At 41.4% G+C, this 27,813-nt stretch overlaps 2 protein-coding genes across 2 annotated transcripts; both read left to right on the top strand.

Annotated features, from left to right (window-relative positions):
• The first annotated feature begins 495 nt into the window (after positions 1–495).
• tmem251 (transmembrane protein 251) lies at positions 496–5,992 on the top strand. The gene is made up of 2 exons (XM_042390541.1): positions 496–841; positions 5,174–5,992. Exon 2 carries the CDS (start codon positions 5,182–5,184, stop codon positions 5,569–5,571), a length of 390 nt encoding a protein of 129 aa, XP_042246475.1. The 5' UTR covers positions 496–841; positions 5,174–5,181; the 3' UTR covers positions 5,572–5,992.
• A 3,475-nt stretch (positions 5,993–9,467) lies between these two features.
• Positions 9,468–27,418, top strand: ubr7 (ubiquitin protein ligase E3 component n-recognin 7). Its single transcript, XM_042390540.1, has 12 exons — positions 9,468–9,676; positions 11,498–11,639; positions 13,835–13,968; positions 15,499–15,559; positions 15,733–15,828; positions 15,929–15,982; positions 16,068–16,173; positions 16,261–16,346; positions 17,316–17,480; positions 18,605–18,770; positions 22,738–22,799; positions 27,042–27,418. Exons 2-12 carry the CDS (start codon positions 11,511–11,513, stop codon positions 27,132–27,134), a joined length of 1,152 nt encoding a protein of 383 aa, XP_042246474.1. The 5' UTR covers positions 9,468–9,676; positions 11,498–11,510; the 3' UTR covers positions 27,135–27,418.
• The last annotated feature ends 395 nt before the right edge of the window (positions 27,419–27,813 follow it).

Raw genomic sequence — 27,813 nt, 5'->3', positions numbered from 1 at the left:
TAGCATGTTTTTAGTTATCAGTAGTATCAACGCCTCTATAACTCAGTGTTATTATTCTAATATAGCCAGAGTGTGATTGTTTAAATGCTGTTTTAAGTTTCAGTCATACTGACAGAAACCAGAATGAGAGCACAGAATCACACAGTTTGTTTGTTGTTACATCACATTTCATACAGTTCCTCTGATTTGAAATGATGTTTATTGGGCTGCTTTGCTTTCTACTTGAAGGCTACAGGCTGATATTTAATGTGTAACTCTTATTCTAACGCAGCCTGTGTGCTTAAAGAAACAAACATAAAGTTTCTGTTCAGTGGTTGATGTTTCTACAAAGTTTTTAAATAAAGGAGTGTGTCCTGAATGGGATCTCTGGTTTTGGTGTCATCAGGTACTGGGAGCAGTGGAGCTTCAGTGGTGATTGTAGTATGGTGACGTCACTAGATGTGATGACTTTGAATGAACGTGATGGCGTTTTCAGTCCAAAATGGCGTCAACGCGACAGCAGCGCCATCTAGCGACGGTTGTTGTGCTTCTAGAGCAGCTGCTGCTGAGCTTCTCTGCGACACAAACACTTCTGACGATATATACGATACATATAAATGACTGCTGACAGTTTACTGTCATCATTGCTTTGTTTTGGCAAACACAAAGACGAAACACAGACAGCTGAGTGGTTATAAACGCTTCAGGCTCTGTGACGTCTTTGGGCAGTTTGAGTGACGTCGTCGATGGGTGTCAGGTGACAAAACAGAGAGACGAGACTTCCCAGACCTCCGGGACTGACAGCGGATTAAATACCAGCGAAAAGCATAACTTTGATTTGAAATAATCTGCGTGAAGGAAGGTAAGAGTTGTGAAAAACACGAGCTAACCTGCTAACAGCCGACTAACAAGCTAATTGGCTGCTAACAGGCTAACAGGCTGCTAATGCTAACATGCGAACAGGCTGCGAACAGGCTGCTAACAGGCTGCTAACGCGCGGCGGACCGTCTGTATGTTAATTAACAGCGAGAGGAAACATTAATGTCATCTGACAGTTTAACTGTCTGAAAGATAAACGGAATCTGGCAGAAACACTGAACAGGATTTCACTCGAAAGAACTGAAGACAGTTGAGGTTTAGAGCAGTTAAAACTGGCAAATAATGAATGGAGTCTGGCAAGTAAACATTACTAGAAAGTGTAAATAACCACTCCAGTTAAGTGTGAATAAATACTACAGTAAAGTAAATAAACACTACAGCAATGGTTGAAGAAATACTACTAATAACTATCGATGATGTATTGATTAGTAATCTGTTATTTTCTTTAGGGCTGTAGTCAACTGGTCGATTGGTTGGTCGATATGCTCTCGTCTGACCAAATTCTCATTGGTCGACTAATCTCCGTGTTACTTTCATAAGGAGAAAAGTGCTTCAGTAACTTTCCAGGATTAATCCATTATTTCCTGCAGCGAGAGGGACAGATTAAAAAATTACCTGTGAAAACAAGGCGGGTGTATTCAAAACACCCCCTTTATTTCCACAACTTTGAACTCGCCCAACCTAAAGGAGACTGCTGGGTCCAACTGTACTCAACGTTTACTGAACGTTTACTGAACGTTTATTGAATCAGTGTTTCTCCTACAATTATTACAACAAGAACCCCGCCAGGCCAAAAAATTTTTTAATGCCAAAAAAACACTAAATATCCATTCACTCAGAAATCAATAGCGTTTGAGTGTGAGTCAACGTCTGTGTCGTTACCATGGAAACTCTTGGTAGCGTAACTCTGTTAAGGAATACGGCAGCGCGTAACATGTTTGCGTAGCGAGTGGGAAAGAGCGAGCGGCAGGAAAGTGACGGTGAATATTAGCGGATCAGAGGAAAAGGTTAGCAGGAAGTTGTGTGTCAGTAAATGTACAGTAGACTAGTGTGTCAGTAAATGTACAGTACAGACTACAGTGTGTCAGTAAATGTACAGTAGACTAGTGTGTCAGTAAATGTACAGTAGACTAGTGTGTCAGTTAATGTGCAGTACAGACTACAGTGTCAGTAAATGTGCAGTACAGACTACAGTGTGTCAGTAAATGTGTAGTACAGACTACAGTGTGTCAGTAAATGTACAGTACAGACTACAGTGTGTCAGTAAATGTGTAGTACAGACTACAGTGTGTCAGTAAATGTACAGTACAGACTACAGTGTGTCAGTTAATGTGCAGTACAGACTACAGTGTCAGTAAATGTGTAGTACAGACTACAGTGTGTCAGTAAATGTGTAGTACAGACTACAGTGTGTCAGTAAATGTGCAGTACAGACTACAGTGTCAGTAAATGTGCAGTACAGACTACAGTGTGTCAGTAAATGTACAGTACAGACTACAGTGTGTCAGTAAATGTACAGTACAGACTACAGTGTCAGTAAATGTGCAGTACAGACTACAGTGTGCCAGTTAATGTACAGTACAGACTACAGTGTGTCAGTAAATGTACAGTACAGACTACAGTGTGTCAGTAAATGTACAGTACAGACTACAGTGTGCCAGTAAATGTACAGTACAGACTACAGTGTCAGTAAATGTGCAGTACAGACTACAGTGTGTCAGTAAATGTGCAGTACAGACTACAGTGTGTCAGTTAATGTGCAGTACAGACTACAGTGTCAATAAATGTACAGTACAGACTAGTGTGTCAGTAAATGTGCAGTACAGACTACAGTGTGTCAGTAAATGTGCAGTACAGACTACAGTGTGTCAGTAAATGTGCAGTACAGACTACAGTGTGTCAGTAAATGTGCAGTACAGACTAGTGTGTCAGTAAATGTGCAGTACAGACTACAGTGTGTCAGTAAATGTGCAGTACAGACTACAGTGTGTCAGTAAATGTGCAGTACAGACTACAGTGTGTCAGTTAATGTGCAGTACAGACTACAGTGTCAGTAAATGTGCAGTACAGACTACAGTGTGTCAGTAAATGTGCAGTACAGACTACAGTGTGTCAGTAAATGTGCAGTACAGACTAGTGTGTCAGTAAATGTGCAGTACAGACTACAGTGTGTCAGTAAATGTGCAGTACAGACTACAGTGTGTCAGTAAATGTGTAGTACAGACAACAGTGTGTCAGTTAATGTGCAGTACAGACTACAGTGTGTCAGTTAATGTGCAGTACAGACTACAGTGTCAGTAAATGTACAGTACAGACTAGTGTGTCAGTAAATGTACAGTACAGACTAGTGTGTCAGTAAATGTACAGTACAGACTACAGTGTGTCAGTTAATGTGCAGTACAGACTACAGTGTGTCAGTAAATGTGCAGTACAGACTAGTGTGTCAGTAAATGTACAGTACAGACTAGTGTGTCAGTAAATGTACAGTACAGACTACAGTGTGTCAGTTAATGTGCAGTACAGACTACAGTGTGTCAGTAAATGTGCAGTACAGACTACAGTGTGTCAGTAAATGTGCAGTACAGACTACAGTGTGTCAGTAAATGTGCAGTACAGACTACAGTGTCAGTTAATGTGCAGTACAGACTAGTGTGTCAGTAAATGTGCAGTACAGACTACAGTGTGTCAGTTAATGTGCAGTACAGACTACAGTGTGTCAGTAAATGTGCAGTACAGACTAGTGTGTCAGTAAATGTGCAGTACAGACTACAGTGTGTCAGTTAATGTGCAGTACAGACTACAGTGTCAGTAAATGTACAGTACAGACTACAGTGTGTCAGTAAATGTACAGTACAGACTACAGTGTGTCAGTAAATGTGCAGTACAGACTACAGTGTGTCAGTTAATGTGCAGTACAGACTACAGTGTCAGTAAATGTACAGTACAGACTACAGTGTGTCAGTTAATGTGCAGTACAGACTACAGTGTCAGTAAATGTACAGTACAGACTACAGTGTGTCAGTAAATGTGCAGTACAGACTACAGTGTGTCAGTAAATGTGCAGTACAGACTAGTGTGTCAGTAAATGTACAGTACAGACTACAGTGTGTCAGTAAATGTGCAGTACAGACTAGTGTGTCAGTAAATGTGCAGTACAGACTACAGTGTGTCAGTTAATGTGCAGTACAGACTACAGTGTCAGTAAATGTACAGTACAGACTACAGTGTGTCAGTAAATGTGCAGTACAGACTACAGTGTGTCAGTAAATGTGCAGTACAGACTAGTGTGTCAGTAAATGTACAGTACAGACTACAGTGTGTCAGTAAATGTACAGTACAGACTAGTGTGTCAGTTAATGTACAGTACAGACTACAGTGTGTCAGTAAATGTGCAGTACAGACTAGTGTGTCAGTAAATGTACAGTACAGACTAGTGTGTCAGTTAATGTACAGTACAGACTACAGTGTGTCAGTAAATGTACAGTACAGACTAGTGTGTCAGTTAATGTACAGTACAGACTACAGTGTGTCAGTAAATGTACAGTACAGACTAGTGTGTCAGTTAATGTACAGTACAGACTACAGTGTGTCAGTAAATGTACAGTACAGACTAGTGTGTCAGTAAATGTACAGTACAGACTACAGTGTGTCAGTAAATGTACAGTACAGACTACAGTGTGTCAGTAAATGTGCAGTACAGACTACAGTGTGTCAGTAAATGTACAGTACAGACTAGTGTGTCAGTAAATGTACAGTACAGACTAGTGTGTCAGTTAATGTACAGTACAGACTACGGTGTGTCAGTTAATGTACAGTACAGACTACAGTGTGTCAGTTAATGTACAGTACAGACTACAGTGTGTCAGTAAATGTACAGTACAGACTACAGTGTGTCAGTTAATAAATGCTGCAGCTCCTCAAGACCAAGAAAAATTCGTCTGTTGTTTCTCCAACTGCTGGAACAGTGAAGGGTGTTAGCTCTAAAGTTAGCAACAATGGGTTAGCCTAACCTGACAACGCTAAACATAGAAATTTGTGGCTGCTCAGTTCAGTTACACAGTATGGAGGATGTATTGATGACTTATTAACTGTTAATCTGTTTTTCTGGCAGTATGGAGGATGTATTGATGACTTCTTAACTGTTAATCTGTTTTTCTGGCAGTATGGAGGATGTATTGATGACTTATTAACTATTAATCTGTTTTTCTGGCAGTATGGAGGATGTATTGATGACTTATTAACTATTAATCTGTTTTTCTGGCAGTATGGAGGATGTATTGATGACTTATTAACTATTAATCTGATTTTCTGGCAGTATGGAGGATGATGAACTTCCGTCAGAGGATGGGCTGGGTGGGCGTGGCTCTCTACCTGCTACTCAGCGTGCTGTTGGTGTACTACGTGTTTGAGGTTCAGCGGTTCAGTTTGGAACACGTGCAGAGAGGTGCGACCAGCCCGTCAGCTCCACCCCCCGCCGTCAGCTGGAGTCAGGGCATTGGCACCCGCTTGCCACCGCTTCCTGCTTGGATGTGGGCGTCTGTCTTCCTGCTGCCATACCTGCAGCTCTTCCTCTTCCTGTTCTCCTGCACAAGGGCGGACCCTCGCGCCGTCGGTTACTGTGTCCTACCTGTCTGCCTTGCCCTGCTCTGCAGCCGCCGCCACGCCGTTGGCAAGCCGTCCAATCACAGCGGCTCACCACTTATAGACACATAGAGGGGCGGGGCCAATGCAGGACGTCACCAGAAGACTAAGTGAACAGTTTGTCGGTTGTGATGTCACTTCCCTGTGTGCCTTTTGACAGACGTAAACCCACCGCTCCGCCTGATAAGGACCTGTGTCGAACTGCCCTGAGCGTGGACTGTCGGGATCAACAAATACAAACCTTTTTGTAAAAACACACAGAGAATCCTGTGCTGTGATTGGCTGGAGGGTAGCTGTGTGTCTAACTGAAGCACCAGTACTGTTGCTATGGTAACCGGCAGATAAACTTATGACCAAGCCAATCAGAGAGCAGTATTCTCTGTGACTGTGGTACTTAATTTGCTACTTTTCTGTGTTTAATATCATGAGTCACATAACATACACTGGTTACCATGACAACTTTATTATGTCAATAAAATGAAAGAAAAAACAACGTGTTTTACACTTTAAGATTGTAATTCTTTTAGAAAATGAAAGTTTTATTTTACAGAAGTGATGTGGAGACCTCACCTGTCCCCTCCTGACCTCACCTGTCCCCTCCTGACCTCACCTGTCCCCTCCTGACCTCACCTGTCCCCACCTGACCTCACCTGTCCCCTCCTGACCTCACCTGTCCCCACCTGACCTCACCTGTCTGTGTCAGACTGTTACAGACATTTAAAAAGCAGGTTTTATTTTTAGTCTTTACCTGAAGCAACATGTCAGACACAAGCTGCTTTATGTACTTTCTACTGAATTTAGGATCGATATCCTGACTGATGCCAGGTAATCAGTCCTCAGGTATTGCTGATATCGTCAAATATTTCAGGTGTCCTCAGATATTTCAGATGTTTCGGGTGTCCTCAGATGTTTCAGGTGTCCTCAGATGTTTCAGGTGTCCTCAGGTATTTCAGGTGTCCTCAGATGTTTCAGGTGTCCTCAGGTATTTCAGGTGTCCTCAGGTATTTCAGGTGTCCTCAGATATTTCAGATGTTTCGGGTGTCCTCAGATGTTTCAGGTGTCCTCAGGTATTTCAGGTGTCCTCAGATGTTTCAGGTGTCCTCAGATGTTTCAGGTGTCCTCAGATGTTTCAGGTGTTTCAGGTGTCCTCAGGTATTTCAGGTCTTGAATCTTTTAGCTGGGGGATGTAGTTCAGAGTTCTGGGGGTCCTCTGGATCCTCATCTTCCTCATCACTGTCCTCCTCTTCCTCACCTGCAGCAGGAAACATACAGGTGTATCAGGAATCTGCTGTGGACTGTAACTGACAGGTAACTTGAGGTTGTTTAGTCCTTCCTCTCTAACCACTGTATTGCACTGTAACGTTAGCAGTTAGCATAACAACCTGTTGCTTTCATCTTCTTTTAAGGAACTTATTATATTTGAAGTCTTGATTTAACTGAAACACATGCAGAATGATTTTATACTTCATAATCATTCTTATTGATGACACGTTATGCTGGATTTAATCATTCTTATTGAGTAGACGTGCTGCTCAGATTGTCACATTAGAGAGCTCACCTTCTGCGCATGCTCCGCGGGTTTTTTCACGCTCCACCAGCTCGCTGAGAAGCCGCGAGACGTTAGGGCTCAGTTCGTGAATCCCGCGGATCAGAGAACTCAGATGATTTTCTACTGTAATGCAGATTTTCTCTGTTAGTCCGTTTCTAAACCGCAGTTCCGCCTGCACCGCAGCGCCCGCCATCTTCAGCACACACTGCCCGCCGTCGTCAGCACGCACTGCCCGCCGTCGTCAGCACGCACTGCCCGCCTGCGTCAGCAACATGCGATACTCTTACCCCGGGATTCCACCGGGCACGTGCGCGCCGAGTTCCTGCTCCGACGCGGTTTGCTCCGTCCTCTGCACAGCGCCCTATTCCACCGGGAGCGTGTCAGAAGCGGAGCGTCTTCACCGCGAGGAAGCCATCCGCCGTTTACAGTCAGTTGCACTCCTACTACAGTAATTACAGCAGCCTGGTCAAAGCTCACAGAGTGCCTTAAGGCTACCGTAATTACTGCAGTAGCAGGGCAACTAAACTGTCCAATTTTGTTAACTTGCTCAGCTTTCGTTGATTTGGTCATTTTCCTTGATCTTTGTGCTTCTGCTATGGTTAAGTAGGCTACGTAGTAAAATGGTTTCTTTATTTGTCTGTTTTAATTGCGTTTATTGTTGATATACGACCAGGAGTCTGCACGGGTTGTTTTATTTTGAAAATTGACCGGATGCTCAATGCTGTTTCTGTGTCCGCCTCTGGGACGCTTCTGAAACGCGCCGCGGCGCGCCCGGTAGAATCGGATACATTGACTAGAGTGGCCGCGATCAGCTCTGGCAGCCGCGTCGGAGCCGGAACGCGGTCCGCACGCGCCCGGTGGAATTTAGGGGTAAAGGGATCTCACGTTAAGAGGCAGAGTATTAATTACTAAGACAGACAGACACATGCAGCTTTGGCTCTGCAGCTGGATAACAAACTACTAAAGTAGATCAGTTTAATCAATTTAATCAGTTTCACCAGTTTCATGTGGAAATAAACAGTTGTGAATTCTTGTGAAAATGGTGAGCTTAATATTTTGGATTTCTATACATTAAACAATACATTTAAGATAAATTGGCTGAGTTCACTTTTCAGAAACCTTCCTTCCACTTGGAATATTATATCTCTCCATATATTATCTAAAAAATTTTTCTTGTTTGTAAGTCAAATATTGATAAAATCCCTGTAAAAATGTCTGCTTTTCATCACCAGTTCTTCTTCTGATGGTCTCTCATCTACAAACATCATTTTTCATCTCATAATTATTTTATATGGAATAACAAGGACATTTGATATAAACAAAAATCTCTCTTTGTGGAATACTGGTTTCACAAAAATATTGTGTTGGTAGATGAGTTATTTAATAAGGACGGTCTTCTCTTTACTTGTGAAGGGTTTCTGTCAGAATATAATAACCCTCTGGAGTCTGTATGCTGTTTAAATCTCAGCCAATCGCCCGTATTATCTCCAACAGACTCCCACAGGCCAACTTTGTTTTCCCAGTTATCTTGGAGGTAACAAAAGATCTATAAGAGCTCTGTTCCAAAGAGATATTACTACATTACCAAGTGGGATTTCATACTGGAACCAGTTTGTGGAAGAAAGCCTGCATGGCTTCTACCTAAACAATACTTAATCGCCACTTAATCACCAATAAAGTTAAGGACATTTATTTTACACTCATTCATTAATTCTATCCAGATAAAAACTTAAAAAGATTTAAGAGAGACATTGATGTGAATGTAGATTCTGTTATGGTTGTCCACAAACTGATGTGCTTTTATTTTGGCTTTGACCAACTGAAGAATTTCTTTGTGTTTTCATTCCTGAAAATATTGATGAAAGTTTTATTTAACTTTGGAAGAATGTATTGTTTGGTATGTATACATGATAAATCCTATTATTATAATGGCAGATTTCCATATCCATAAATGTAAATTTACAGGTGAGAAACCGCACTTCATAGCCGTTGGCAAAGAGTTCAAACAATACATTTATTCAATTCAACACTCTCTAAAACAAAAAGCAATTAAAACTATAACAACATGTAATGTGTTAAATATTTTCGTATAGATCTTTATCTCTATATCTTTTTTTGCTGTTGTTTGGTTTGTAAAGAAATATGTCTTTCCTCTTGATTTTCGGTATAATGATACCTCTCTGTGTGTTATGTTACCTGAATGTATTGCATGATTTCCACCATTGCTGATCTAATTCCATCCTTCATTCTGTAAAGCTCGTTCCAGTCTTCTTCTTCTTCTTCTTCTTCTTCTGTATATTTTCATTCTGCTTGATAAAAAAGAAAGATAGATTTACAGGCGTTTCTATCTTAATGTCTTCACCACATTAACATTATTGAAGTAAAAGTGTTTCAGATTTTTTTTTCTATTTTTAAACTCGGTGACCTCTGACCCAGAAGTGACCTCTGACTCCGGAGTGGCGCCAAATACGAAATGCGGAAGTAAACCGGACGTTGTCATCAGAGCTAGCAGCAGCTAGCGGATTGACAACAAAGATCAGAGGCAGCTGATTATTGATCATTACTGATCAGTTTATTGGCTGGTATACAGTCGGAGCAGACGGCGGGAAACAGGTCCGGTTTGACTCGGTGAGTTTAACCACACAGCTAACACAGTTAGCATTAGCACGCAGCGGATCCACATTCATGTACATTCTGGAAGCTACCTGTGGCTAACGGAAGCTAACTGGCTAGCTGTTGCTAACGCTGTAAACGGTTTATTGATCGTTTTACGAACTGTTGGCCCGCCGATCAGACTAATCGATGAGCTGGTTAAATTTGTGTGATCATCATCTGTCCACAGGCGGACACACAATATACACACAATACAGTATCTACACAAAATACACACTATCCTCACAATATATACACAACATAGAAACAATATCTACACACAACATACACAGATTATACATACAATATAGTATCTACATATATAGTAGCTACACGGTATCCAGGGACCTATGAAATCGCTCTTATTTCTCTTATTTTTTTCACAAATTCCTTGTTTTTCGTTGTAATTTTTCTGAATTCTGTTTCACGATTTAAGTAAATTTTGTCATCAGAAAGAGGATCATTATGTCGTGGATAAATACATTTCAACAGTTCAGTAAGAAAGTATTGAAAATGTAATCATGCATTGAATGAAATGAATATATAGCAATTGATTTGTAATGATGTAACATAACATTGCATTCATTTTAATCAAAGAAAGTGCTTGAATACACAGAACACTCAGGCATTAGCATGAAGAAGTGAAACATATGTAGGCTAAGCGCTATGGCTGAAGATATCGCACCATAACAACAATAATCACAGAATAACATCAGTCAGGATTATAGTGAAGGGATTTGAACTGTGTCAGAGTGAAGCCTCCAACCAGCTGCAGGGACGGTATGTTAGGATCGTATCTCTGTCTTATCTACACTTATCGGTCCCGTTCATACTCTCACTGCTTCTTCTTCATTACTCAGGAACTGGGCCAGTAAATTCAGAGCAGGATTAGAATTGATTTATATTTTAAACTAAATACTGTTTCTAGAGCAGTAACAGAAAATTTACAACAGCAAAGTCACTATAGACTCAATAATATCTCACTGGAAACTAATTCACATCAACTGTATTCATGTTTCTATGTGTTGCGTCTAACATACTCACTATAAACAGACTGTAAGACACTCGCTAGCCTAGCAACATTAATGCTACAAACAACCCATAAAGCAACACGTATAAATATCTGATGTTGTGAACATGTAATTGTCTAGACAGTGTCTGGTAACAAGCATAGTTGTTGTCAACTTGAGTAAAATTTTACCTTCACTTCATCCGGTTCATCTTGTCCACCTCTGTCTGTCAAGTCAGTTTTATTTATAAAGCGCCAAATCCCAACAGAAGTTATTTCAGGTCTCTTTCCACATAGAGCAGGTCTAGACCGAACTCTTTAATCTACAGAGACCCAACATTCCTCCATCAGCAGCAGCAAGAAAAACTCCCCTTTAAGAGGAAAAAACCTCCAGCAGAACCGGACTCTAGGTGGACGCCATCTGCCTCGACCAGTTGGGTTGAGAGAGAAAGGAGGGAGAGACAGAGAAGCATGATAACGACAATAATAACTATAACAATAAAAATATTAGACATATAACAAGAAGTAATAATAGCCAGGGAAGGTGTCAGGGCAGGACACCCACAGGACCACGCCATCATCCCTCGCAGTCTGGAGTTTCCTGTCAGATGAGAAAGCCTAAAAACTCAGAGGAAGCAGCTGAGTTAGTAACATGAATGTGTACAGTAAACACACAATATACACAACATCTGCAAAACAGAAGAGGAGGAGAGCAGCTGCTGCTGACAGACTCTTCATCAGTCTGTGTGTGTGTGTGTTTGTGTTTGATTGTGTGTTTTTTTGCCCAGGTGGTGACAGGTGATGATGTCGGAGGAGCAGACGGAGCAGACGGTGTCTCTGGTGGACGTCCTGGAGGAAGATGAGGAGTTGGAGGAAGAAGCTTCAGCCGTGTTGGCGGGAAGTGACTCTGATCACTGCTCATACCCCCAGGTTACTGTTTATATACTATATATTATATACAGGTTACTGTTTATATACACTATATATTATATACAGGTTACTGTTTATATACACTATATATTATATACAGGTTACTGTTTATATACTATATATTATATACAGGTTACTGTTTATATATACTATATATTATATACAGGTTACTGTTTATATACACTATATATTATATACAGGGTACTGTTTATATACTATATATTATATACAGGTTACTGTATATATACTATATATTATATACAGGTTACTGTTTATATACACTATATATTATATACAGGGTACTGTTTATATACTATATATTATATACAGGTTACTGTTTATATACACTATATATTATATACAGGGTACTGTTTATATACTATATATTATATACAGGTTACTGTTTATATATACTATATATTATATACAGGTTACTGTTTATATATATACAATATATTATATACAGGTTACTGTTTATATATACTATATATTATATACAGGTTACTGTTTATATATATACAATATATTATATACAGGTTACTGTTTATATATACTATATATTATATACAGGTTACTGTTTATATACACTATATATTATATACAGGTTACTGTATATATACTATATATTATATACAGGTTACTGTTTATATACACTATATATTATATACAGGGTACTGTTTATATACTATATATTATATACAGGTTACTGTATATATACTATATATTATATACAGGGTACTGTTTATATACTATATATTATATACAGGGTACTGTTTATATACTATATATTATATACAGGTTACTGTATATATACTATATATTATATACAGGTTACTGTTTATATACACTATATATTATATACAGGGTACTGTTTATATACTATATATTATATACAGGTTACTGTATATATACTATATATTATATACAGGTTACTGTTTATATATACTATATATTATATACAGGTTACTGTTTATATATACTATATATTATATACAGGTTACTGTTTATATACACTATATATTATATACAGGGTACTGTTTATATACACTATATATTATATACAGGGTACTGTTTATATACTATATATTATATACAGGTTACTGTATATATACTATATATTATATACAGGTTACTGTTTATATACACTATATATTATATACAGGGTACTGTTTATATATATACAATATATTATATACAGGTTACTGTTTATATATACTATATATTATATACAGGTTACTGTTTATATATATACAATATATTATATACAGGTTACTGTTTATATATACAATATATTATATACAGGTTACTGTTTATATATACTATATATTATATATTATATACAGGTTACTGTTTATATATACTATATATTATACAGGTTACTGTTTATATACTACATATTATATACAAGTTACTGTTTATATATACTATATATTATATACAGGTTACTGTTTATATATACTATATATTATACAGGTTACTGTTTATATACTACATATTATATACAGGTTACTGTTTATATATACTATATATTATATATTATATACAGGTTACTGTTTATATATACTATATATTATACAGGTTACTGTTTATATACTACATATTATATACAGGTTACTGTTTATATATACTATATATTATATACAGGTTACTGTTTATATACTATATATTATATACAGGTTACTGTTTATATACTATATATTATATACAGGTTACTGTTTATATACTATATATTATATACAGGTTACTGTTTATATACACTATATATTATATACAGGTTACTGTTTATATACTATATATTATATACAGGTTACTGTTTATATACTATATATTATATACAAGTTACTGTTTATATATACTATATATTATATACAGGTTACTGTTTATATATACTATATATTATATACAGGTTACTGTTTATATACTATATATTATGTATATTATATACTTTGTCTACATGTGTATATATATATATATATCTATTTCATCTATCTATATATATATAGATATAGATATATAGTGGAGAATTGATTTTCAAATGATCAGTTTCAGAATGAATGGATATTTGGTGTTATTTTTGGCGTTAAAGAGTCCCACCAGGCTGGTACAGTTATAGGGGAAACACTGTACTATGTGTGTGTGCGTGTGTACATATATATGTGTGTGTGTGTGTTGATGTTTCCGTGTGTGTGTTGCAGGGCTACGTGAAGCGGCAGGCTCTGTACGCCTGTAACACCTGCACACCGAAGGGAGGCGAGGCAGCAGGCGTGTGTTTGGCGTGTTCATACAAATGTCACGAAGGTCATGACCTTTTCGAGCTCTACACCAAAAGGTGATGACGCACCTTTCACTTCATTATTTACCAAACAATCAGTCATACGCTTCCATGTTGTCATGTGTCAGTGGTTTCATCAGCCGTGTTGCGCCGCGTGATCAATCGATCAGTTGATAGACGTCTGTCACTGAGCTCTGCTGCAGCTTTCAGCACCATCAATTAGCTAATATTTCACTGAATTGATCAGAGTTGATTAAAAACATTGAAATTGACGGGTTTTAATTCAAAATTTGTCATCACATTGATTTTCATTCAACCAATATTTAGACTCAGAAATACAGTGATCAATCACTTACATGGATCAAACAGCTCGGGACAGAATCATTCCTATACAAACGCTGTTTATATAATTTGCTGATAGTAATCAATAGTCCACGTACAGCGTTCATTTGCTGTGTGCACGTTGAGATCATGGCGGGAAAAAGAAAGTGATTTTCTCTAATTGAAAAACGTCGATGACGAGATGCAGCAGCGAAACATGTGCATTTGTTTCTAAGCTGCCTGAAAGCGAGCCAGAGGCCGGGGTCGCCGTACCCCGGGGTCGCCGTACCCTGGGGTCGCCGTACGCCAGGCGTACGCCGGGGTCGCCGTACGCCTGGCGAGAGGCCGGGGTCGCCATACGCCGGGGTCGCCGTACGCCTGGCGAGAGGCTTTATTTGTCTTGAAGTAAGGAGGAGGTTTCTGCTGAGAACCAGGGACTCGACCTGTCCTGTATTCTTTATTTATTTATTTATTTTTTGCTTTAAAAGACTTGAAGAAATAGTCGAGTTGATTCAGCATCTGGGATTTTAGCAGCGTCATGAATGTTTGAAATTCTGTCTAATCGCCATACGTGGACAGTTTTTCAATAATAAAAGCTATTGGACATTGATCACTAAGACTGAGCTCAGATACTCCTGAGTCCGTAATGTTTTCTTTTCTATTAGTTAAAAGTCAATCAGAGATGACGTAGAGGAGTCTGTTAAGTTTGGCCTGGTAGGATCAGTAATTACCTGAGAAAGATTAATATTGCCACAGAACTCAACCAGTTTAAGTTGAAATCACCCAGTATAATCAACTCTGAGTTTTTATATGGAGCTGAAAGATCAGCTATGTCATCAGCAGGTCTGTACACACCGACCACAATAACAGAATTATTTTTCACAATACACACTTTCAGAGCCAAAAGCTGTTTTTCCACATTTTCCTTCTGTGACTGCAACAGTAAAAGTAAAACAAGCTCTTGTATATATGCTCTCGCCTCCTTGTGACTTTCTGTCCGTTCTAAAAAGGTTGTGATGATCCAGATTGTCTCAGCCCGGTTTCTGCTCCTCATATGAATCCAGGATTGAGAATCAGGTGTTCACACCTGTATGACTCACCTGGCCAGCTCTAAAATCATTCAGCACTGTGTGAAATATATTGTCCACTAATGATTGTCCAATGATTTAATGTCAGTTTTTTTTATGATTTCTGACGACAAACATGCTGTGAAGTTTTCCTATTGATCGTATTGATTGTATTGATCCTGACTCTTCTTCTCTGCAGGAACTTCCGCTGTGACTGTGGAAACAGGAAGTTCACAGAGCTGCAGTGTAAACTCTTCCCTGTGAGTTCTGACATCATATCCTGATACTCAGACTAATTGTTCTCACATATAACTGATCACCTGACGGGTCACCTGACAGGTGTAGTTTAAAGTGACGTCACTGCAGGATGTTTAGAGAGGGGCGTGTTCTGCTCAGGTGTGTGAATGTTTATTGGGTTTACTGTGTGTTGCAGGACAAAGAGGAGGTCAACAGTCTGAACAAATACAGCCATAACTTCTTTGGAGAGTACTGTACCTGCAGCCGGCCCTACCCAGATCCAGACGACCAGGTGAGACACTCGACACCTGAGACACCTACACCTCACCTGCTCCAGTCTGTTTGCTGTACTGAAGCTGTATCGCACAGTGATTGGCTGGTTTTGGTTTCAGGTGGAGGACGAAATGATTCAGTGTGTGGTGTGTGAGGATTGGCTGCATGGAAGGGTGAGTTCATGAGAACATATATGATGATATATATGATGTCATCAATGATATAATGTTCCGAACTCACCTGTGTTTGTTCTGACAGCACCTGGGCTGTGTGGTTCCAGACTGTGTGGAGCTGCAGGAGATGATTTGTGAGTCTTGTATGAACAAAAACCCCTTCCTGTGGACCTTCGCCGCTCACCTGGCAGGTAAATAACTTCCTGTTTGTACTTCCTGTCTGTGGTGTACTTCCTGTCTGTGATGTACTTCCTGTCTGTGATGTACTTCCTGTTCAGTTCCAGGTGAGTCAGTCGAAGAAGAGGTGAAGGAGGAAACAGCAGGATCAGACGAGTTGAACATGAACCTGAATCAGTCTGAGAAGGTGAGAACCAGACTCAGTTCTCTTAGGAACCAGACTCAGTTGTCTGAGGAATCAGACTCAGTTCTCTTAGGAACCAGACTCAGTTGTCTGAGGAATCAGACTCAGTTGTCTGAGGAACCAGACGCAGTTCTCTTAGGAACCAGACTCAGTTCTCTGAGGAACCAGACTCAGTTGTCTGAGGAACCAGACTCAGTTGTCTGAGGAATCAGACTCAGTTGTCTGAGGAACCAGACTCAGTTCTCTGTCTGAGGAACCAGACTCAGTTCTCTGTCTGAGGAACCAGACTCAGTTCTCTGTCTGAGGAATCAGACTCAGTTGTCTGAGGAACCGGACTCAGTTGTCTGAGGAACCCGGACTCAGTTGTCTGAGGAACCGGACTCAGTTGTCTGAGGAACCGGACTCAGTTCTCTTAGGAACTGGACTCAGTTCTCTGAGGAACCAGACTCAGTTGTCTGAGGAACCAGACTCAGTTGTCTGAGGAATCAGACTCAGTTGTCTGAGGAACCAGACTCAGTTGTCTGAGGAATCAGACTCAGTTCTCTTAGGAACCAGACTCAGTTCTCTTAGGAACCATACTCAGTTCTCTGAGGAACCAGACTCAGTTCTCTTAGGAACCATACTCAGTTGTCTGAGGAACCGGACTCAGTTCTCTTAGGAACCATACTCAGTTGTCTGAGGAACCAGACTCAGTTCTCTTAGGAACCATACTCAGTTGTCTGAGGAACCAGACTCAGTTGTCTTAGGAACCATACTCAGTTGTCTGAGGAACCAGACTCAGTTCTCGGAGGAATCAGACTCAGTTCCTCAGGCTGAATCTAATCTTCACATCGTGACGACCGTCAGCTGCACAACAAATATTTTAAATCCTGCATTCATTCAGTCTTTCACAGTTTATTTTCTGTTGTTGTTCTACTGATTCCTTTCAGTCTTCACGCTGATCGATGTGATTAATAATCAATAATCTGTCAGGTTGATGATGTCATCGAGCCGAGCTGTAAGCGAAGCCGTCGGGAGACGGAGCCGAGCTGCAGACTGAAGGAGCTCGAGGCGGCTGGTCAGAAAAGAGTCCAATCAGGAGCCGTGTTCTGGCCGTCAGCGTGGCGCTCGAAACTCTGCTCCTGCAGCAGCTGCCAGGTAACAAATCAGGTTTCTGTTTTCTGAGGCACTAATAATTAACTGTGAGGTCATTGGTGAGTTTAGTGTGTAATTATGTTTCTGTCTGAGCGTGCTCACACTTTGATTCATTCATTCAACAACCTCGACCCGCTCTGAACCACTCAAACCCTCTGAATAAAGCACTGATGAATCTGCACAGTCCTCACAAACCTATCAAAGCCCTGTTACTAACGAAGCAGCTTCTGTCACTAACGCAGCAGCTTCTGTCACTAACGAAGCAGCTTCTGTCACTAACGAAGCTCTGTGTCGCAGGGTCGTAGTCAGAAAATATTATGATTGATTTATTTCGCCGTCCTCTCAAGGTGCAAACACTACGAATATTTACCAAAAAAGTGCAAAAAGATGAAAAAGCAGAAAAAAAACTCTATAAACTATATACAAGAGTACAAAATATTACAAAAGGGAGTTCCCCAATAACTCAAATATCTTACACTCCAATATGCAATCTGGGATCAATAGATGCTGCCTGACTGCACCAGGGCCAAAGCAGCCCCTTTAAACCAGTAGCCCCTCCCACTAGGCTTAATATTTACAACACATTTTCATACCAGATAAAGCATTTACAGCTTCTTACAGTCAGCTTCTTACAGATTCTAAATCCTTGATTTAGAATCACAAAAATCAAGGAAAATGACCAAATCAAGAAATCTGAATTAACAAAATTGGGCAGTTTGGTTGCGCTGCTACTGCAGTAAATACGGTAGCCTGAGGGTGGTCATTCGGTTTTGATTAGGCTGCTGTAATTACTGTAGTAGCAGTGCAACTGAACTTAAAAGGCAGATGGCTTGACCGCAGTCAAAACACTCTGTGTCTGAAATGTTCCCGGTAGGGTAGGACGCCGTGTGGAGGACGGAACAAAACTGCATTGGAGCCGGAACACGACGCAGACGTAGCCGGTGGGATTCCGGCGTAATGAAGCCTTCTCTAAAAAAAAAAGCTGCATGGTCCTCAGAGCCCAGTCATTAACAAATCAGCTTCTGTCTCTAACGAAGTAGCTTCTGTCATTAATCAATCTCTGTCACTAACAAAGTAGCTTCTGTCACTAACGAAGCAGTGTTACTAAGGAGTGTTTGTGTTGTCAGGAGAGTCTGTCTGAAGCTGGTTTGTCCTTTCTGTTGGACGAGTTGGACACCGTCCTCGCCTATGAGAACAAAGGCAAGAACAGCGAACAGAGACAGCCGGGTCACGACCCTCTGATGTCAGCGCTGGACAACCTGAACCGAGTGCAGCAGCTGGAGATCATCCACGGTAACCGAAACTACAAGTACCACACATGAAACCACAAGTACCACGCATGAAACTACAAGTACCACGCATGAAACTACCAGTACCACACATGAAACTACCAGTACCACACATGAAACCACAAGTACCACGCATGAAACCACCAGTACCACACATGAAACTACCAGTACCACACATGAAACTACAAGTACAACGCATGAAACTACTAGTACCACACATGAAACCACCAGTACCACACATGAAACTACCAGTACCACACATGAAACCACAAGTACCACACATGAAACTACCAGTACCACACATGAAACCACCAGTACACATGAAACTACCAGTACCACACATGAAACTACAAGTACAACGCATGAAACTACAAGTACCACGCATGAAACTACAACGCATGAAACTACAAGTACAACACATGAAACTACAAGTACCACGCATGAAATTACAAGTACAACACATGAAACTACAAGTACCACGCATGAAACTATAAGTACAACACATGAAACTACAAGTACCACACATGAAATTACAAGTACAACACATGAAACTACAAGTACCACACATGAAATTACAAGTACAACACATGAAACTACAAGTACCACGCATGAAATTACAAGTACAACACATGAAATTACAAGTACCACGCATGAAACTACAAGTACAACACATGGAACTACAAGTACCACGCATGAAATTACAAGTACAACACATGAAACTACAAGTACCACGCATGAAACTACAAGTACCACACATGAAACTACAAGTACCACGCATGAAATTACAAGTACCACGCATGAAACTACAAGTACCACACATGAAACTACAAGTACCACGCATGAAATTACAAGTACCACACATGAAACTACAAGTACTACGCATGAAATTACAAGTACCAAGCATGAAACTACAAGTACAACACATGAAACTACAAGTACCATGCACGAAACTACAAGTATAACGCATGAAACTACAAGTACAACACATGAAACTACAAGTACAACACATGAAACTACAAGTACCACGCATGAAACTATAAGTACAACACATGAAACTACAAGTACCACGCATGAAACTATAAGTACAACACATGAAACTACAAGTACCACGCATGAAACTACAAGTACAACACATGAAACTACAAGTACAACACATGAAACTACAAGTACCAAATGTGAGACTACAAGTACAATTGAAACTACAAGTACCACGCATGAAACTACAAGTACCAAGCATGAAACTACAAGTACAACACATGAAACTACAAGTACAACACATGAAACTACAAGTATAATGCATGAAACTACAAGTATAATGCATGAAACTACAAGTACAACACATGAAACTACAAGTACAACACATGAAACTACAAGTACCACGCATGAAACTATAAGTACAACACATGAAACTACAAGTACCACGCATGAAACTATAAGTACAACACATGAAACTACAAGTACAACACATGAAACTACAGGTACCAAATGTGAAACTACAAGTACAATTGAAACTACAAGTACAACGCATGAAACCACAAGTACCACACATGAAACCACAAGTACAACACATGAAACTACAAGTACAATGCATGAAACTACAAGTACCACGCATGAAACTACAAGCACAACACATGAAACTACAAGTACCACGCATGAAACTACAACACATGAAACTACAAGTACAGCACATGAAACTACAAGTACAACACATGAAACTACAAGTACCAAATGTGAAACTACAAGTACAATTGAAACAAGTACAACGCATGAAACCACAAGTACAACGCATGAAACCACAAGTACCACACATGAAACCACAAGTACCACACATGAAACTACAAGTACCACGCATGAAACTAAGTACAACACATGAAACTACAAGTACCACACATGAAATTACAAGTACAACACATGAAACTACAAGTACCACACATGAAATTACAAGTACAACACATGAAACTACAAGTACCACGCATGAAACTATAAGTACAACACATGAAACTACAAGTACCACGCATGAAACTATAAGTACAACACATGAAACTACAAGTACCACGCATGAAACTATAAGTACAACACATGAAACTACAAGTACAACACATGAAACTACAAGTACCAAATGTGAAACTACAAGTACAATTGAAACTACAAGTACAACGCATGAAACCACAAGTACCACACATGAAACCACAAGTACAACACATGAAACTACAAGTACAATGCATGAAACTACAAGTACCATGCATGAAATTACAAGTACAACACATGAAACTACAAGTACCACGCATGAAACTACAAGCACAACACATGAAACTACAAGTACCACGCATGAAACTACAACACATGAAACTACAAGTACAGCACATGAAACTACAAGTACAACACATGAAACTACAAGTACCAAATGTGAAACTACAAGTACAATTGAAACAAGTACAACGCATGAAACCACAAGTACAATGCATGAAACCACAAGTAACACACATGAAACCACAAGTACCACACATGAAACTACAAGTACAACGCATGAAACCACAAGTACCACACATGAAACTACAAGTACAACACATGAAACTACAAGTACCACGCATGAAATTACAAGTACAATGCATGAAACCACAAGTACCACGCATGAAACCGCCAGTACCACACATGAAACTATCAGTACCACACATGAAACTATCAGTACCACACATGAAACTACCAGTACCACACATGAAACTACCAGTACCACGCATGAAACCACAAGTACCACGCATGAAACCACCAGTACCACACATGAAACTAACAGTACCACACATGAAACTACAAGTACAACGCATGAAACTACTAGTACCACACATGAAACCACCAGTACCACACATGAAACTACAAGTACCACACATGAAACCACCAGTACCACACATGAAACCACAAGTACCACACATGAAACTACAAGTACCACACATGAAACTACCAGTACCACACATGAAACCACCAGTACCACACATGAAACTACCAGTACCACACATGAAACTACAAGTACAATGCATGAAACTACAAGTACAACACATGAAACTACAAGTACCACGCATGAAATTACAAGTACAACACATGAAACTACAAGTACCACGCATGAAACTATAAGTACAACACATGAAACTACAAGTACCACACATGAAATTACAAGTACAACACATGAAACTACAAGTACCACACATGAAATTACAAGTACAACACATGAAACTACAAGTACCACACATGAAATTACAAGTACAACACATGAAACTACAAGTACAACACATGAAACTACAAGTACCACGCATGAAACTATAAGTACAACACATGAAACTACAAGTACCACACATGAAATTACAAGTACAACACATGAAACTACAAGTACCACGCATGAAACTACAAGTACAACACATGAAACTACAAGTACCACACATGAAATTACAAGTACAACACATGAAACCACAAGTACAACACATGAAACTACAAGTACCATGCATGAAACTACAAGTACAACACATGAAACTACAACACATGAAACTACAAGTACAACACATGAAAATACAAGTACAACACATGAAACTACAACACATGAAACTATATGTACAACACATGAAACTACAACACATGAAACTACAACACATGAAACTATATGTACAACACATGAAACTATATGTACAACACATGAAACTACAACACATGAAACTACAACACATGAAACTACAAGTACAACACATGAAAATACAAGTACAACACATGAAACTACAACACATGAAACTATATGTACAACACATGAAACTACAACACATGAAACTACAACACATGAAACTATATGTACAACACATGAAACTATATGTACAACACATGAAACTACAACACATGAAACTACAAGTACAACACATTGAACATGAGGTGCATTAAACATTGTTTTTTTGGATAAAGTCCGTCTGTTGGTGACGTCAGTTTCTTTCTCTCAGGATACAACGATATGAAAACTGAGCTGAAGGACTTTCTGCAGAGATTCGCAGCAGAAGGAAAGGTGAGTTTCACACTGCAGCTGACCATTGATCTTCTGATGGCTTTGACATAATTACTGCACAGAGAAGATATGATCAGAGTCTGGCCAGGATCAGGGTTAGCGTCCGCAACACGTCTGGTGTCCAGGAGGATCCTCATCAGGCGACATGGAGACGCAGTGGCTCTACTCTGAGCTCCTTGGTGAAGGCTTCATGGTTTCTATGTTCATGTAGTTGTGCAGCTGCAGTGTTTCCCCTATAATAGTACAGACCTGGTGGTCCACCAGGCCAACGAGTCCCCACCAGGCCAACGAGAACCCCGCCAGGCCAACGAGTCCCCCGCCAGGCCAAAGAGAACCCCGCCAGGCCAAAGAGAACCCCGCCAGGCCAACGAGAACCCCTCCAGCCAACTAGTCCCACGCCAGGCCAACGAGTCCCCCGCCAGGCCAAAGAGAACCCCGCCAGGCCAAAGAGAACCCCGCCAGGCCAACGAGTCACACGCCAGGCCAACGAGTCCCCCGCCAGGCCAAAGAGAACCCCGCCAGGCCAACGAGACCCCCGCCAGGCCAACGAGTCCCCCCGCCAGGCCAACAAGAGCCCCGCCAGGCCAACGAGAACCCCACCAGGCCAACGAGTCCCCCGCCAGGCCAACGAGTCCCCCGCCAGGCCAACAAGAGCCCCGCCAGGCCAAAGAGAACCCCACCAGGCCAACGAGACCCCCGCCAGGCCAACGAGTCCCCCGCCAGGCCAACGAGTCCCCTGCCAGGCCAACAAGAGCCCCGCCAGGCCAAAGAGAACCCCACCAGGCCAACGAGACCCCCGCCAGGCCAACGAGTCCCCCGCCAGGCCAACAAGAGCCCCACCAGGCCAAAGAGAACCCCACCAGGCCAACAAGAGCCCCGCCAGGCCAACGAGTCCCCCGCCAGGCCAACGAGTCCCCCGCCAGGCCAAAGAGAACCCCGCCAGGCCAACAAGTCCCCCGCCAGGCCAACGAGTCCCCCGCCAGGCCAACGAGACCCCCGCCAGGCCAACGAGTCCCCCGCCAGGCCAACAAGAGCCCCGCCAGGCCAACGAGTCCCCCGCCAGGCCAACGAGACCCCCGCCAGGCCAACGAGACCCCCGCCAGGCCAACGAGTCCCCCGCCAGGCCAACAAGAGCCCCACCAGGCCAAAGAGAACCCCACCAGGCCAACAAGAGCCCCGCCAGGCCAACGAGTCCCCCGCCAGGCCAACGAGTCCCCCGCCAGGCCAAAGAGAACCCCGCCAGGCCAACAAGTCCCCCGCCAGGCCAACGAGTCCCCCGCCAGGCCAACGAGTCCCCCGCCAGGCCAACGAGACCCCCCCCAGGCCAAAGAGAACCCTGCCAGGCCAACGAGACCCCCCCCAGGCCAACGAGACCCCCGCCAGGCCAACGAGTCCCCCGCCAGGCCAATGAGAACCCCGCCAGGCCAACGAGTCCCCCGCCAGGCCAACTAGTCCCCCGCCAGGCCAACGAGACCCCCGCCAGGCCAACGAGTCTCCCGCCAGGCCAATGAGAACCCCGCCAGGCCAACGAGTCCCCCGCCAGGCCAATGAGACCTCTGCCAGGTCAAAAAATATTTTTTTTAAAATATCCATTCATTTGGAAATCAATAGCGTTTGGGAGCTTCTGAACAGCGCTGTTTCGAAACGTGAGTCACCGTCTGTGTGGTTGCCTGGGAAACTGCAGGTAGCGTAACTCCTTTTAAGGAACAGGGCAGAGCGTAAGCGAGTGGTTAAGCGAGAGAGTGAGCGTCAGAAAAGTGATGGTGAAAGCGAGCGGAGCAGAGGAGAAGGTTAACAGGAAGTTGTCAGTAAATGTGCAGTACAGACTATAGTGTAACAGCTAATAAATGCTGCAGCTTGTCAAGACCAAGAAAAGTCGCATCTGTTGTTTCCCAACTGCTGGAAAAGTGTAGGAGGTTAGCTCCAAAGTTAGCAACAATGGGTTAGCCTAACCCGAAGATGCTAAACAGAGAAATAGAGAACGGAGAAATGTCTGTCTGCTGTCAGTGTCGTGGTTATCTGCCAGAAACTGTCATAAATTGACTTTTTATCCTGTTTTAAACCACATTTTTATGATACGCTTTCTACATCTTTGTCATTTTTAACTGTATCTTTTATCTGGATGAAGGATTTTAGTCATAAGATATCAGAGAAACAAGCTGAGCAAACGTTAGCAGCAGCTCAGTCCGCAGCCCCTCCAGACATCCTGTGTCCACCAAACAGCGTCAGAGAAATAAATGTTTAATGTGTTTTTACTGGTTTGAATCACTGGGTCTGTTTGTTCTGGAGCCTCCTCTCCAGAACAAACAGACCACTGTGGGTAAAAACCTCCTGAATGATGAACACTGAACCAGGAGAAGCTGACTGCAATGACGGCAGTGGTGGTTGTTTAACAATGAAGACAACTCCCATGATCCCTCACTGCTTCACAACGTCATCAAACTCCATCTTTTGTTATTGTTTTGACTGAGAGACCCCAGAGTGGCAGAAATGACATATTGTGTGTTTAAGGCCAGACATCATATGGAGGAAACATTCTTCCTTCCGTGTCTGTGATCTCATGACAGCAGGCGAGACGAGCGGGTTTTCTACCTTCTACAGAACTCCGCCTCCGTCGCTGCTTGCATATTAAGTTCTGTCAGGTGATGATGTAGTTGGTTATGCAGGATTTGGTAGGCTGTATTAACTGGCACTCAATTAATTAACTAGATCATTATAACTACAGAATGATGGATACACATTGATATGATTTATTTTAATGTGCAGTGAAAAAAACCCACATGGTTGCACTGCTGCGTCGCATTACCTCTGTCATAAGGAGGTATTTATTTTAATCATTTTAAATTTATTTTGGTACAACTGCTTCATTACTGAAGAATTATTGACTGGTTCACACTGGGCTGCAAACCATCTGGTGCCTACTAGAGATCCCGATACGATGAAGCCCCCCCCACCCCCCCCCAGCTGCACTTGGAGATCCTGTCCATGAAGATCACAAACAGTTAATAACAGCCTCTGAGGATATTTGTCTTCCTGTAGAGAATGAGGACAGTTATATGTAGACTGGATGACTTGTAACAACAGCCTGGTACCCCATTCTCCCACAGCGCCCCCTCAAGCTACCCCAGGAGACTCTGTCATTAGCCTTCTCCAAGTCCAAGATGTACATGTAGACTGGATGGGTTAAAAGTTCCCTCCAGGGTAAAGAGCTGGACCACTGTTCCAGGACCAGGACTCAATCCATGTTTCCCCAGAATCTGAGGTTCAACAACAATCAGCCAAGAGTCTCCTCTCCAGCATCTGGTACAAGCTCTCCCAGAAAGGCTGAGCAGTGTGTGGCAGCTGTTAAATGTAAATGGTTAAATATGGTTGAGTTGATTTTACAATTGAAATAATTGTTAATTCTGCTTATGATGATCTATGTTATTGCTAAGAGTGTTTATGGTATTGTTTTTGTTTTGTTTGGGATTCCTTTTATTTCCTGTGGGCATGTCACCACTGAGAGGTGTGTAGTGTAACAGGTGGATATATGGGTCAAACACCCTAAATGTTTGGTTAGAAGGCGGTGGTTAAAAACAGTTTTTGACCACGTTATATAGAGTTTTCATTGCCATAAAAGGAATTTTCATTTTCTCTTGGATGTATTAACAATTAAGAAAACAGTTTGGAACAAATTTGAGTTATAAAATAAAAGTTATAATTTCTTAAAGTGTGGCGAGCGAAATTTTGTAAAACGTGCATTAAGCAGACCACCCCTCAACACCACGGCTTTTATAAAGAAGAGCTGACACAGTGTGATAACCAAATTACATCCTCTGGTCCCCATTATAAACACGGTGTGTCAGCCATGACAGCCCAACAACGTCCAGAGTCTTCAGCATCTCAGGGCGAATTTCATCCACACCTGGCGCCTCGCCACTGAGGAGCGTCCTGGCTGCGTCAGAGACCTCTGAGTCACCAGAGGGTTCCCTGTTCAGGACCCCACTGCAGTTTGACGTACAGGCACTAGCGGCTCTCAGGCAGGAGCTCGTATTCCCACACCTGCCAACGCCGGGAGGGTCAGGTGCTTCGCCAGACGGGCTGTCGGTGGAGGCGTGAAGAATGTTTTTATTTTAAATGTGACTAGATAATCTTCTGTTTGTCTGACCTGCTGACGGACAGGTGACGATCAGTTTGATGTTTGAGTTTCGAGGTTTTGTGCACAGGAAACTCATCATGTGACTGCTGTCTGTTCTCTGATAGGTTGTGACTCCAGATGATATCCGCCAGTTCTTTGAGCAGCAGCAGAGTCGCAAAAGAAGACGAGTCGATGCCGGACGCTTCTACAGCACCTGATGACCTTTGACCTTTACATCTACTGCACCTGATGACCTCTAATCTTATCATCGTCACCCAATGACCTTTGACCTTCGGACCTTTTTCCTGACCCCATGCCTCAGATTGTCCTCTGACGTTTTTTGTCAATGACCCAGTATTTTGGATTTTCTGGACATTTTGAAGTTTGATGTTTATTTTAAACCTTCTGTTTCAGGGTCAGAGGTCAACAACATTAATGTCTGTTAATGTCGTCTTTGTGTTCACTTTTTAATGAAAAACAATAAAATGTTTGAGAACACGGAGTATTATTTCATCTTCTGAAGGTGTTTTCAGTGGACCGCTGTACGGACGCGTGTTCGCTCTCGTCTACGTTCATCAAACATTCAGTTCATGTTTCTGTTGAACTTTTTCATCTCATGTCTCAGTTTTACATTCTGTTTGAACACAAGTTCATCAGTTCTAATTGATTATTGATGATGATGTGACAACAGGTTAATTTGAATGAAAACAATGTGACAGGATTTAAAAATAAAAAGGAACTGAAATGAGATTTAATGATTTAAAAAGTTAAAGATCCACCAGTTATCAATGGAACCACTTTGTCATAAACACACTTTGCACATATTCACCAGGAAAACCAACAAAATCAGGTTAAAAGGCAAAACAAAGTTATTTGTACAGCACAATTCAAAGTGCT

The sequence above is a fragment of the Thunnus maccoyii genome, chromosome 17 (assembly GCF_910596095.1).
Source record: "Thunnus maccoyii chromosome 17, fThuMac1.1, whole genome shotgun sequence".
Classification (NCBI taxonomy): Eukaryota; Metazoa; Chordata; class Actinopteri; order Scombriformes; family Scombridae; genus Thunnus; species Thunnus maccoyii.
Note: the sequence above shows the minus strand (reverse complement) of the source record. Positions and strands in the feature narration are given on the sequence as shown.

What these genes read in the sequence shown, in the direction of transcription:
- tmem251 (XM_042390541.1), top strand. Translation starts at nt 5,182, where the DNA reads ATGATGAACTTCCGTCAGAGGATGGGCTGGGTGGGCGTGGCTCTCTAC.
- ubr7 (XM_042390540.1), top strand. Translation starts at nt 11,511, where the DNA reads ATGATGTCGGAGGAGCAGACGGAGCAGACGGTGTCTCTGGTGGACGTC. An exon ending in ATCACTGCTCATACCCCCAG is followed by an intron (nt 11,640 to 13,834) that starts GTTACTGTTTAT and finishes TGTGTGTTGCAG; the next exon opens with GGCTACGTGAAGCGGCAGGC. An exon ending in GCAGCTGGAGATCATCCACG is followed by an intron (nt 18,771 to 22,737) that starts GTAACCGAAACT and finishes TCTTTCTCTCAG; the next exon opens with GATACAACGATATGAAAACT.